We start from the raw sequence: 14,600 nt of genomic DNA on the forward strand, positions 1-14,600 counted from the left end.
CCCACAGTAGCTGTGTGCTGTGGTTGTTCGTTATGCTATATTCAATATATTTGACTCCCTTCCTCAGGTAATCAGGTTCAAAGCCACCCCTAAAAATTGAGGGGTGATCTGTCCAGTGTTGAGCATCCCTTCCATCTGCATCTTGCCGGTGGTCCTTGCCTCCTGCGGGACCTCACAACTGCCTCTCATTTGGGTTCCATTGAGTAGACCCCATGCGTCAGTGGGAGACTCTCCTTAGGTGTCCTGTGACACCTCTTCTCTTGGCAGACGTCTTTTATGTAGAAGTAATTAAGCCCTTAGTTACTTCCCTTGTGCTGCCGTGTACGATGCATATCATACTTACATCACAGTCCCCTGTAAGGTTTTCTGTAGGATCTGTCTTTCAGTTGTCGTTTAAGATAAATCAGCTCCTGTAACCTCTGTTTCAATGAGCTGCAGAAACAGGTATCTTGCAGTAATGTGTATCACTTTTTTTTTTAATTTGTCTTGCCTTGCTTATGTGTGGGAACATTTGAAAAATCCCCAGGATGATTCTAGTAATCACCCCCGTGTGCTTTTTTTTAAAGGGTTTTCACTTCTCAGTATCAAACTTGAGGTATTTGGTTCAGTCTGATTGCTAGCTGCCCACACAAATTCTGTAGCCTGTTGGGGTCGACATGTTACCAACTTTCCTTGCAGCTTTAGCTGTTGGCATTTCTGAGCATTAGAAGTGAATGATTGCCGGCTGAACAATGACGACCGTGTACAGTTTGGCAGAATTGCATGTTTGCTCTTCACAAATTCAGATTTATTTTAAAGGGGAGAAGAGCTCCAGTTGCCTCCCTACTTAGCATTTTGAAAGGTCATGAGTCTTTTTATTTATTTTTTTTTAATTTGGAATATATAGAGCTAGTGGGACTACTTCAAAAGATATTCATGAAGTCTTCAAAGATTTCAGTTTCTGAACGAGTGGAGAGACAGCAATTATGAGGCAGTTAGTTCCTGTTTGCTTACCTAGACAGATAAAGAGAAGAAATATTGCAATGGCTGCTTAAATCTGATCCACTAAATGAGGAAATTGCCTACATATTCATCATTTAAAGTTCTTCTTCCGTTCCAGGTCTGCTTTCTTACTTTCTGCTCACTTAGTGCAGTTTGTCTGTCTTCACTTCTGTAATTTGGAAAAGGTTCCCTTCTGGTTCCTTTCCACTCCTGGAACTGCCTGGTTTCTTGCACAGCAGCTTGTAATCTTTTAGCCCCAGCTTGCTTTCAGGTTGCTGTGTCTGCAGAGCGTCAGTGGGCGAAGCTGGAGGCTGGGTTTGATGTCTGGATTGCAGCCCTGCCTCACGCAGAGCGTTTTCCAGGCAGGGAAGGTTTAGCCAAGGAAGAGAGGGTGATTGCAGGTTTGCTTGCACTCATCCACCTTTTCCTCCTGTTGCTCCCTTGCTATTTATATAGGGCTGAAAATATTCTGTCTCTCACCAGGTGTCTAAGCGTGGTGCTGCTCACAGCACTGGGAGATAACTAAATGCAGAGTACTGGCGTGGATGGTGCTGCTGGCAGCGGCCTTTCCCTTAAACCTCGGGACTTTGCAGCAAGTGTGTAGTATAGCATGGTACAGCGTGGCTGCTGGGCATCAAACTCACTGCAGTGTGACAGGCTGTAAAGGAAGTGATAAGGAAAAATACTGCAGAAGACAAAACATACTAAGATGAAAAGTACTTATTTTTCCTAAACTATATCTCAGTTTTGTAATTTATTGTTCTCTCATGTATCAGTCAGCTTCTGATACATTGGGAAGACCTTGAAATGATGAATGAAATGATTGTGTGAAATGAACACCGACCTGAAAAGGATCAATATGTGGGGCAGAGAGCAAAGAATGTTGCACTGAAAAATGCTCGACTTGTTGCCACAGAAGCTGTGTTTCTTCCCAGAAGTTACTCTTCCTTTTTGGGGTTTGCTTTTTCAAAGTACTTTTCATAAACGAAGAGTTCTGCCTTGAGTTACACTGTTGGTCTCTCTCTCACATGGATCGTGTTACAGCTGTCTTATTAGATCTGGTTTCTAGGAAACTAGAAATGAGGAAAATTAACATACTGCAGGGCTCCCAGGCTTGCTCGTGTCCTCTCATGTTACCCAAACTCGTGTTGTACACCTGGCCAGCTTGGCCAAAGCATTAGTCGGAAGAGTTTGAGGCTGCGCAGCTTCAGGAGAGAACAGGGATGCTGATGGAGGTTTTGCACCCTGAGGCCAAGGCAGATCTGAAGTCACGCTGCTTGCCACGAAGTTCAAAATGAAAAGATGATCGAGTCATTTAGACTACCGTGATTGCAGTGTCTGGGAGTGAAGTAATGCGGCGGGCTGAGCTTTTAGCAGTGCAGTGTCAGTGCCTTCCAATGCTTTCTGCTTTCAACTACGTGCCTGCTATTTCAGGGGAGAAAAGTTCTTGTTCTGGGCAGGGAGGGAGGAAGCCTGCTCTGAGCTTTTGCTTTCTCGCTGACAGCTTGAGGAGTGCATCCTTTGAAGTTGCAAGTCAGATTGTGCTGCGCTGGGTTTGTTTGCTTTCTTGGATTTCACCATTTGCTTGAGATAGTAGTAACCTCTTTTGGTTATAATGTTCCCAAAGATGTCAGCACAATACAGATTTTCATTCCCATTTAAAGGTTAGTTCAGCTGAAGAATAAATCAGATTACTTGAGAGGTGAGTGAAAGCAGGCAGTCCATCTAGCATCCATGCTTAGGAAAAAAAAAAGGCACTACAAGTTTGCCTATATCTAGTAGTACGTAGACAAGAGACAGCTCTGCTGTGCCACTTCTATTTATGTCTGGCACATCTTGAAAGAACTCAGTCATTTTGAGCCTGTCTTTCTCCATAAAGAAAAGAAAATGAAACTGTTGGATATTATGAATGTAATCAACAATGCAGTGTAATTTTGCAATAATAACCATGGTCATGCTTTTTTGTGTTGCAGCATGAGAAGAACATTGCTTGTAATTACATTTTCTCGCTATGCTTTAAAATAAGTTACCGTTGACCTTGCAAATTCTTTGTAATGGTTCGACTGAATTTCTCTACAAAGGGGGGAAAAAAAAACCTTACCTGTTTTACAGTCCAAGGAGTCCAAGGATGGACAACTTCTTTTTTCATGTCTTTGTGATTTCAACAGACTCTCAGAAACTGATGCACGTGATGAGGAAAAAATGAAGTAGTAACTTAATCACTTGTCTTGCTGGAGCAACAGCTCTGTTTAAGTGGAAGTGAGGAAGAGCAAGACAGACTGGGTTCCAGTTGGATGGTAGAAGTTCTGTTTTTTCAGAAGAAGGGAGGGAGGAGTTCGTGGACAGTTTTACTGTCATGCTTGGTTTTCTTTCATTAACAGACTAACTGGATTTCTCTTGTTTCTGTGTTGTTCTTTCCCAGGAACACCTTTCTACCCAAGTCAGCCAGTTTATCAGTCAGCACCCATCATAGTGCCTACACAGCAGCAGCAGCCTCCACCAGCTAAAAGAGAGAAAAAAACGGTAAGGGATCTTCATTGAATGATAAGTCCTCTCTTGAGAATTGTCCCAGTTGTAATTAATGAAAATTTTAGCTTAAAAGTGGGCTTTATCTTCACAGAGAGGCTCTTACCTTTCACTCCTAAGTTTTATTAAACATTGCACAATGCTGCAATGATGTCTTACTTTCAGTTTTCTATGGGAACTTGCTGCTCTGTGTTTTGAAATGTCTCAGCCAGTCAGAAATGAAAATACTTTTGCTGGTTTTGTAACAAACACAAATGAAAGCAGCAGCATCTCCGTAAGCCAGAGGGTCCTCATCTGCTTGTGCTGCTGTTTTACCAAAGAGCCAAGTGGGAAAGAACAAACTCAGATCAGTTTGCGAGACTGTTGGAAATTGGTTCAAATTGACAAAAAAGAAACTGTTCAATATTGTGCCATTGGAAAATGTAGAAAAGCAGCACTAGCAAGCTGGGGACGGATTTACAGAGCTTGAAGGAACCTGAACGTGTGATGCTATGAAAGTGGGCAGAGATTTGGAGACCACATTTCCTCTCTTCCTAGTTCACTGGTCAGAATTCATGAGACAGACTGATGGAATGTAAACCTTTTTGTAGGTGGATGATGGTAGGGAATAGTAAAGACATAGTGGGTAAATGTAATGTTTAAACTGAAAAAAAAAATAGGGGAGGACTTAAACTTGCGAATGAATAGTTGATTCTGAATGAGTGAAAGGGAAATAATTTATTAATTTTACGTCAGTGTGTGTGTTACAGTGGATTGAAAACATCTAAAGAACTGTTTCCTGGCCAAAAAAAAAAAAAAAAGTGGGGAGAATTTGTACATGTTTCAAAAAACAGATTACTTGTATCTCTTGTATCTTGATTTTTGAAGATGAGCTGAGATGATGCTTGATCTGGAAAGCTGGAAAAGCTGAACAACGTGTTAGCTGGGCTTTCAAGAAAAGCCTTTCTTGTAGCTGCTGTCATCAAAGGGTGATGCAACTCTTTTGCTACCTCTTCACCGTCCTCTTCAGTCCTGAGGAGTCTCTTTTCAGCATCCAAGACATGACATGGCCAGATCATTGATACCATTTGAAGTGCAGAGATGTTCAGAAACACTCAGCTGTGGTTAAGACAGTTTAATGCCCAGAAAGCTAAGTTCTTTGAAGCAGAAAAGCAAAGGCTTTTAAAAATGCCTTTAAAAATGCTTTTGTCTGGATGTACTTTTTCAGTTTGCTAATATGTTACAACTGAAAAAATAAGAGAGAAATTAAAGAAAAATGAAGCATGTAGCTGTACACACATCTGCATGCACTGTTAGCTGAGTACTACAAACTTTCAGGGAGGGAAAACATGTTTTAATGACATTGACAAGAGGAGAAGAGGGTAGGAATTCCTGCCAGCTCTTAAGTCCTCATTGCTGTGATCACCTAGATGTTTTAGTGGAAGAACACAAGTCTCTTTTTACTCTATCAAAAGTAGGAGGTGACCACATCTTGTCAACACCCGAAGTACTGTGTGTGTACTCATTTGTCTTCCCAACCCAAAGAGTCGAGAATACATCGCACAATACTGAAGTTGATAAATCACAAAGCCCTCCTGCAGCTAGCAACTGTGTCAGTTGCCAATGGAATAAAGCCACCACAGTTTCCTGACATTCCTGCTCTCAGAAGGATTATGCCTCCAGGTTTACTTGTGGTTAGTGTGTGCTGCTTGGTACAACAGGGACTTCTGCCTGCGTTTTACAGAGCACTCAACCAAGAGGTTCTGAGGTTAACAGACGCGAATGATAGCGCTGTCTTCAAGTTTGTGGAAATCCGCAGTTTTTATATTGAAGATGACTTCCACTAAAACTCTGTTCCAAATAAATTAACCCACACAGGTTGACTGGTTCCCATGCTCGGGGACATAGTGGTTCAAGTGTTTGTTGAGGGTTCGAATGAGCATGTTCTCAAATGTTTTATTCGGGATGATATTTTTCCTTCCCTTTTTGGGACTATGAAGATGCTCCGATAATAAACTTGTTTCCTAAACGTTGATGCGTTTCATAGGACTTCCGTTTGTTCTTGCACTTTCCTTTCTTTGGCTCTGTAGTTCTGTTTGTTTGTTTTCTGTTTGGCTGGCGTGATTTTTCTCAGCGTGGAAGGTGAAAACAAAGAACTGATTTGCTTTCTCTGTATACCAGCAGCTGGGTTGGCAAGGTCACTGAATTTCGTATCAGGGCAGTATGTTTTTGTTTTGCTTTTTGTTTTTATCCTGCACTTTCCACTAACTGGCAAGCTTACTTCTATAGCTAAACCGTCCACTAAATTTAACAAGTTTCACTAGACTTATTTTCCAAAAGTGGAGACCACATTCTGAATGAAAGGGTCACGTACTGCAAGGCACATATTTAAAATTGTTCCACAGTTGCTTTAGATCTGAGAGAATTTGAAGAGGTGCACATATTTAGAACTGACTGGTATAGTTGATGAGCATTTTGATTAAATTAGGTTTTAAGATTAAGGGATGACATACCATGCATTTCAAGTTGCTGAAACAAACCACATTGCAGTGTTCCTGCAGAGCATCAGCTCAGTCCAGGGCATCTCATACTGAGTGTAATGGAAATATGTTCTGTCCATGCTTCCCCTCCATAAGCCCCAAGGACAACGTGTAATGGGAGGACTTGTCTGAAATATTTCTACATTCAATCCCATAGATCCGGATCCGGGATCCAAACCAGGGGGGCAAAGATATAACAGAAGAAATAATGTCCGGAGGGGGCAGCAGGAACCCAACGCCCCCCATCATGAGACCCACTTCCACACCTACTCCACCTCAGGTAACAAAGTGGCCAAGTAGCCCTCTCCCAGTGATGTCTGCTTTGCTTTGCTGTTTGTTAGAGCCAATTCCTGAGTCTTCCATCCACACCACCAACTGCCTCACTCACCTGGATGGTCTTTTCTTTAGTTGTCCATGTTCTTCAATGATTTTGTTTTCTAAGTTTGGTCATTTGTATCAGCCTGTAGCTTGTAAAATGTAGAGCTGCGATGCTGCTACGAGTTCCCCTCCCCTGCTTTTGTATCAGCAGTAGTTTTTAAAGCTGGTGAAGGCTTTCTGGAGGAGTCAGTATGTCTGTGAGAAATGTGGTGTTTCCATTAGTGTCTTGTGCACCAGAGGAGCATCCATATCATGCATGTGATTGATTATATATTTTAAATGGCATTGCTGTCCATACTACCGTCTTTCTGCTTTAGTAGTCTTGTTTTAGAGTAACCAGAATTACTGTAGCTCAGGACATTTATCAGAGAACTTCCAGATTTGGGCTCTCTGTGTTCAGCTTTAAAAAGGGAAAGATAAAGAGAAAATAAAAGGCATTTTTTCTGACTTAAGAAAAAGCATAAATATCCCAAACTGATATTTTCCATAGTTCATAACTCTCTTCAAAAATTCTTGTCACACACCTTTGAGTTTCTGACCTCTTCTAAGCCTCTGTATCCTGCTTCACCCGAGAAGTCCACATGTGATGTCTGACAATTAAACTGAGTGGAAATCCAGGTCTGTTCTAGTCCTTTTTGACTCAGGTCCAAAAGAGCACTCTCAGACTTGCGGGCAAGCAGTCCTGACATGAACATAAGTCCACCTTGATGTTAATTGCTGGGTCTGAAAGTGGCTGCGTTATCTTATCAGGAAATGATTTCTCTCCTTTGACCAACTCTTCCACACCTGCAGAAGGAGGAGATGATGTCTCCTTGGTCTCCCCATGGCGTCAGAGATGGAGAGGAGGCACATGGCAGCTGCTGCCCTCTTCCCAGCAGCCAGCTTGGTGTAGCTGCCGTTTGTTTCGTATGTAATCTCCCAAAAGAAGGGTTCTTCCAAGGGGAGGTGGTGCTAAGCCACGAGCTGCTCAGCTTAAATGTTTGTGAACAGAGGGAGAAAAAGAAGCTGAACTCTACAGTTTGGCATAGGCCTTGGAAGTTGACAATGTTTTATTGGAGGTTATTGTCTGCTGCCCAGGGGCCTGATATAAAGACCATAAATATCAGTAAAGTTCTGCATGTGATGGGTGGGCTTTGGGTCAGAGCCTGGCTGAGGCGCAGTTTCCTCTTTGTCCAAGCTCTTCACTGTTTAATGTCAGAAACCAGTTTTTGCTTTTTTTTTTTTTGTGTGTGTGTGAAACAATTGTTCCTGGGCTGAAATCTTACCCCCCACACGCACATCCTGTGTTCAGGATAGCTTTTCTGCTGACTGTCCTGTGCTGAGGAAAATGCACAGGCTTGTTCTGAGACACCCATTGCATGCGTGAGAGGTTACAGCTGAGCCAGTGAGGATCAACTGAGGACTGGGATCACTGAGATGAATTAAGAGCCTGGTCTGCAGAACTCCCCTCCGAGACAAATAGAATAGCTACAGCTTTTGGCTGTTTCCCCAATTCAATCAAATCCTTTTATCACATGAAGGCATCACCATTAGCTTTGGGTCACCTGCTTTCTCCTCCTGGTCTCCGTCAGGGGCAAGCAGCAGCAAGGCGCCGTGCTCGAGCATTTCCCAGCTGGCTGGTTGTGCAGCGAGGTCTGCAGGGCTCGAGTGGAATAAGCCTTTTTCTGTCAGAGAGTGGTCTGGTGATTTGTTGACCCCAGCTGGAAAGGGAGAGAGCAGAGGGCTGGTTATGTATAGAGTTGATTGTACTTCTTTCCAAGCATTTTCCGTGAGAGAAGATCCCAGTAATAAAAAATGTTTGAATGGTGGTGAGACCTTCTTCCCATTACTTCATGCTAAATGATTTACCCCATTAGAAGTGTGGAAGGGTTGAAAACAGCCAAGGTTTCAGATTGTGTTTATGTGTGGCGCAGCTAATGCAGGCACTTACTGGATCGCTTTTGCGTTCAGAAAGCTATTTTAAGATACTATAATTAAGTCAAACAGGACAAAATAAATGCTTTTCTAGAGGAGGTTAATAAGCATGAATTTTTTATCAGCTGTAATTTGTATGCAGAGCACACCCGTGATGTCCAATCATCTGCTGTAAGTAAGGTATGCAAATATTTTATTGTTTCATATCCAGACTTTGTTTTGATTAGGTACTTGGAACCACTTTTGTTAATCACAGAAGAGCTCTGAAACAGAGCTCACCAGTAAAAGTTCATTAGTGCAGCATAACTGAAAATTTAAGCCCACTTAAGCCAGGAAATTCAAAGTTATTGTCCCAACAGTGTCTATAATTCATTTCTCTTAAGCCAGCCTAGTATCTTGGATGCAATTAGATGGTGCTTAGTGTATGCCTTAATACGTATGTTCAGTGGCTGAATTCCAGTAGCTGTGGATAACTTTGAACTGTCTAAAATCAGGAAATTTAAATATTCAGCCATGGCTTTGCTCAAAACTTTTTAGGACTTTTTGTATTCCCCTTCCTCAGCTGCTAAAAGCTGTGAACAATCAGTGTGAGATTCACATGAAAAAGAAATACCTGCATGTTGAAACACTCAGAATTTGCGGCAGCTCCTGGAAGAGGTGCATGGGAGGTGTTGCTGCTGCGCCGTTCCCCCAGGCCTTCCAACCAAACCGTGCACGAGGCGGTTTTGGATGAGAATGCATCTGGAGAACATTCAAAATGCAAACCCGGAGTCTCAGGGCTTGAAGAAGTGTCATCTAATCGAAGTGGCTCCCTGCATGATGATGTTTATGGTGGTGGTTATTATTATTATTATTATTCTAGACTCTAGTAACACTTACTTTACATTGACTGCCAGTATCTGATTCTGTAAGCACGTTACTTAAGCACCACAATCACAGAAAGAAAAACTTGCTCAAGAAGTGCATGGAAGCCACTGCTGTAGACCCGTCCCTGTCAGAAACGTAATACTTTGTAAAAAGAAGCCATTTTACAATAACAAGGGCTGTTGTGTCTACAGCAACCAATGGAAATTTTAACTGACCCAAAATGTTGATAACACAAGCAGTAGATTAAATACGGAACATCAAAAAACACGGGGCTTGTCCAAAGCATGAGCAGCGCTGCCAAGACTCGCGTTGTGCGGTTTAGCCATTTCTGTCCTTTTCGTATCTCCCGCTTTGTTTTGTAGTCAGCATCGCTGACCGAGGCGTGCTTTCGCTGGAGGCTTTCCAGCACCTTCGTGGTGGTTCCCCAAGCCCCTGTGCAGCTCTGTATGTTGACCAGTGAGCCGTCCCCAAAAACTGTAGATTCCCCCCCAACCCAGGGAAGTGGCTGATGGACATGTGCGGCTGCTCTGTGTTCTCTTGTCCGTGAGAAGATGAATTTCCCTTTTTTCACCAGGATTTTTCTGAGGTTTAGTTGCTGAAATGCTTTAAAGCTCCTGCATAAGAGAAATGGAGATACTATTTATACATTTCTAGCACTATGCTATTTTTCGCACTAATTTTTTTGCCATGAAGATATATAAAAACCAGGACCACATACAGAATTTGGCTACAGTATTTGCTCGGCGCTGACTCACACAGAAGATCACCTTTTAAAGAGCAAGAAGTGCTCTTATTTTCCTGGCAAACCTCTTCCAAGTATTGGTGAGTTTGTCACATTTTGTGTTTTCTTGGTCTACGGGCCATGGTAGGATAGAATAACAGAGCAGTCTTTTAGCGCCATAAATCACGAGAGCAGTTTTGAGTGGTATTTTTCCTAGAAAGTCTCTAAATGCTCCATTTTGAAGCTGAGAGCCCATAGGGGTCATTAATTACGTACCATTTTTATTGCTTTGCAGTATGGTTCCCACAAAATGAATATTTTCCAAAGTTCTTAAGCAAGCTTGTTTACTGACCCAAGGAGCTTCAAGGCTTACAGGTTTCTTGCTCACTGGTTTCATTTGGTTCCTGCGATTCTTATCGCATTCTCCTTTTTCCCTATTGATTTTGTCCATACATTTTCATAGGATGAAACTAATGATCCACTGAGGGTGAAGGGAAAGTGTTCTTGAAATCCACTTGTTTGTAAAAGCTGTGTTTTGTTTGGCTAACTTTGGGTTTGGCTGAACGTACAGATGCAATTCTTCATTCATCGTCCAGCCAATCTCATCAGGCTCATTCCTGGAAGAGGAGCAGTCCCATAAAAAAGTTTAAACCCTTCACTTCACTTACTTAGGTCTTCTATTTTTTTCCAGATGTGCTTTTGCACAGTCCTTCTTTACCTTTCTGTTGCCTGAAATGGTGAAAAATGATGTATTGAAGATAATTCTCTTTATTGTGCGTTGTTCAGATGTGGTAGCTGACGAAGATGGAAATGGGAGTCCCATGAAAAGGAGCAGATTGCCAGAGAGTTTCCTTTTGAGGGAAATAAGTTCTACATGGTTTTTTGATACCTGGTCTTAAAGAAGGAATTAGATGCCCATGCCTTTGGCATTGTGCTTTTATCTTGATTGTTTTAAAATTCCCATTTCTGTAAATGTTCTGCCAGCATGGGTTTGTAGCTAGATAAGGAGAAGCACCTGTAAAAAGCTGGGTGGATTTTCATTTTTGGATTATAAAAGTTATCAGTTTTCTTTGCATGGTCCCTGATTGAAGGGGATTTTACAAATGTAAATAGTTGACTTCCTAGTCTGTGTTCACTGTAATGTGCGCAAGTGCTTTACCTGTAAGTCTGAGTGAGTTTGGTGTAGTTGCTTGGTCTTACACAAGCTCTGTGTTAGATTCTGAGATGAGAGAAGGTGGGGTTTTGTGTGTTGTTTTTTTTTTCTTTTCTCAAACCTTCACGTACATAAGTGAAGTCATCATTTGTCCCATTAATGCTGGAGAGAGAGTTAAAATACTCGGTCTCTGCAACAGGCTGTAGCTTTTTCAGTCTCGTCACTGATCTTGCAGATCATTTTTATTTATAGAATATATACAAAATTAATTGGGAACCAGGTATACCTCCTCTAGTTTTGATTAATGCAGAGTTGTTTTTTATTCTGAGTATTACCCAGCAGGTATCATCTGTAAGTCTGTGGAAGGCATTAGGTGTTTTTTTCATACCAGCAGCACAGGTATCCTCAACCTGGGTGATGTTCCTAGTGTGACAGTAAATAATAGTATGCGAATGCATGTAGATAGATGTATATTATAAACTATTCGTGCATACATACACACCTTAGCTATATTTAAGCATACGCATTTGTGCGTGTATGTATCTGCAGATGTTGCTGGGTATTGGAACCAGCAGAGTTTGTAGTCCATCAGTGTGAGCAGCTTTTGTGTTCAGCAGAATCACGCCTTGTGGCAGTTGTACTAATATCTGCAGTTTCAACCCGCTGTTTTCCGATGTTTTGCTCAAAGAACATCAGCCCTTTGAACTAGCTGATCAGCCGAGAATGGAGCTGAGCCCAGAAAGCACGCTGAAGCTACAGGGAGGTCCCGGAGACCCTTGGTACATACCTGACTTTTCGCAGACTGCTCAGAGGAGCATTGCTGCTGCTCTTGGAAGAAGCATTAGGAGAATGAAGTGTATTAATAACCGTGCTGTCTTTTTCTTGCCGTTGTTAACAGTAATCGTCTCTTTTTCCCCCTTTCCTGCTGCCTTTTCCTCCCTCCCTTTCCCATGTACTTTTTGAATCGGTCTGTGTATCTTTTCTCTTTTTTTTCCCCTGCCTTTTGTTTTTCTTTTCTATCCCACACTATTCTTGTCTCCCTACTTGCTTGCTTGTGTTCCATGTTGCTAGTTTTTATGTTCGCACGCTCATTATCACCCTTTTTTGTACTTCAAATCCCAGCAGCTGTCCAGCCAGGTCCCAGAGCACAGCCCTGTGGTTTATGGGCCTGTGGAGAACACCCATCTCGCTGCCAGCACCCCTGTCACTGCGGCTAGCAACCCGAAGCAAGGTTTGTTGATGGATATTTCCTCCATGCTTATTTTTAGTCATTTTTCTCCTTTCTAGTTGTAGTTGGAATATTTTTGGCATGAAGACAAGCAGGGTAGCAGTCAGCAGCAATAGGAGGGGAGGGACTTCTTTTCCTCCAGTGGAACATTTAACAATGTGTTGCTAAGGGAATTAATTGAAATTTGCCAATGTGAAACTGGTTAAAAATAATTGTATTAGAGCTTATATGTCCTAAACATTGTTTCAGAGCACTGAGAAGTGTGAACCTCCTCTAACCCACACGCCATCCTTCAGAAACAAGTGTGTTGTCAGTAAAATGCTCATAGCCAGGGAGACTTTCTATCATTTGAACAATTTATCAGCCATAGCAGTGACATGTAACCAGAACAACGCGTGGCTCATCCAGAGCTGTTTGTGTATCTTGTCCTACAGGACACAGGAGAAATTAATTAGAACAAATGTTATTGTGTAAAGTGTCTCATAAATGGCTTACTAAATTTTGCTGACTTCAGTGTTAAACAAAAAGAAAAGAACACAGAAAAAATTTCTTTAAGTGATTACATTTCATTCTCATACCTAAGAATACCTATGTGAAGGGAGATATTTAACTGTCTGTTTAAAGACAAGGTGTCCCGGGAGGGAAGGTGGTGTGTGCCAACTCTCTTCCTACACTGAAATTTCATAGCCATCTAAGAGCCATTAAAAAGCTTTAGTTAATGTGTATGCTGCCGTCGTGTTACCGGACTTGGTGTTGTAACACAGAGTTGACATTCCTGTTTGCTTCCCATTTATTCACTGCATCGCAGCATTTGGGGTTTCTGCCTAGAGCAATGTGTACATGAAAGTTGAGAGGTGCCATCTTCTACTCGCGAGCATTTCTCATAAACTTTAAGCCTGCTGAGATTTTTCAGAGTGTTTGCTGGAAGGAAACTAAACCTCAGAGAAACATAGCTCTGAAAGGAGGAAAGAAGCTGCCTCTAACACTTCAGATGCCACAGACCCAGATAACAGCGTGGTCACTGTTTGACATCGAGTGAGGGGAAATATCCCTGAGGCCGGTCTCTGTTGAATTATAAAATTTAATGACAATGTTGCTGACTTATAGCCATAGTGTGGACTTCAGGGCTTTTCTTCAGTGAAAACCGCTCACAGATACATCTCTAGATTGGGGCTGTTCCTGGAAATGAATCACGGGGACACTTGGGAGATGTCTGGTCCCATCTCCCACTTGACTATCGCCAGCCGCGGCTTTGGCTAGCCAAGTCCCTGTAAGCCTTCAGGGACGGAAACTTCGCAAGTTCATTTCCTCTGCTGCTGCAGATCTTTGTGCAAAAAGAAGTCTCTGTCATCTCAGCAAGGTGTAGGTAGATGTAACGCACACAAAATGAGTGCCCTAGCCAAACTCAGCTTGCAGGCGCTCTGACACGTTGCTGCTCAGCTCCAGCACAGCCATGATGCAGGTGCCAAAATGCATTTACCCCTTTGAGCAAATTGACACGGAACCATAAAATGCAGCACATTACACCAGCTCCATCACAGGATTTCAGCTCTGAGTATGAGAGCTTGTTTCCAGGACAAGCCAGTCCTCTCCCCACCCCCCACCCCCCTTCTCCTTCTATGCGCTTTCGTTTAACTTAATCCAACTGTAAGTTAACTGGAAGTAAGTGGTCTTTATTTATTTAGTTACACAGGTCTGGCTATACTGGTTTAAATATAAATCAGGACTTTAACTGGGATTTAACACTGCTGAGCTTTCCTGTGTTTATCTCCATTACATCCCAGAAAGATTCAAACATTTGTTCCAGTCCAAAAATTGCTAAAGAGCGCATTTATGTAAGCATTGCAGAGAAGGAACGAGCACTAAAATAACACCGTCGGAATTCGGGTGGGGGAGAGCAGTGTGAAGCAGGGGGGTCACAGGCAGCGTGTTAGAGGTGAAGGTAGTTTAGATGCCATTGCAATTACTGATGTAAACAGAGCTAGTGGCCTGCGGGACACATCAACAAATATATGCCGAGGTAACAGAATCGCGTCTTCATTCATTCGCTTTGTACCCAACGTTGGGTTTTTCAGTTCCAGAATCAGAGCAGTCACAGATAGGGTCACATAGCAAAGAAATCGGGTGTTTATTAAAACCAGTATTAGTGCTTCCCACGGGCCCCCTTCACTGTGTTCGCTCTGTGGATCAGATCCTCCCTGGTGCCCTTCACCTTGGGTACTCGTTTGCATCAGTTGAAACTTGGTATAAAGTTGCCATTCTAATTTTGTGATATTCAGTGATCGTTTGACAGTTATTTATAACTGCGTGCAG

General features: G+C 42.4%; 1 protein-coding gene across 19 annotated transcripts in view; it reads left to right on the forward strand.

The window, feature by feature from the left end:
• EIF4G3 (eukaryotic translation initiation factor 4 gamma 3) overlaps window positions 1-14,600 on the forward strand; it is a 154,878-nt gene that overhangs the window by 86,585 nt on the left and 53,693 nt on the right. For 16 of the 19 annotated variants that reach the window (XR_010826314.1, XM_066981955.1, XM_066981957.1 and 13 more), the window contains 3 exons: window positions 3,404-3,504; window positions 6,184-6,306; window positions 12,182-12,290. Coding sequence is in view for 18 of the 19 variants with exons in the window: in XM_066981955.1 (XP_066838056.1) it covers window positions 3,404-3,504; window positions 6,184-6,306; window positions 12,182-12,290 (333 nt within the window). In the remaining variant the exon portion in view is untranslated. The remainder of the gene's footprint in view (window positions 1-3,403; window positions 3,505-6,183; window positions 6,307-12,181; window positions 12,291-14,600) is intronic. The other 3 variants (XM_066981956.1, XM_066981959.1, XM_066981966.1) reach the window with 1 other exon arrangement.

The sequence above is a fragment of the Anser cygnoides genome, chromosome 23 (assembly GCF_040182565.1).
Source record: "Anser cygnoides isolate HZ-2024a breed goose chromosome 23, Taihu_goose_T2T_genome, whole genome shotgun sequence".
NCBI classification, from domain to species: domain Eukaryota; kingdom Metazoa; phylum Chordata; class Aves; order Anseriformes; family Anatidae; genus Anser; species Anser cygnoides.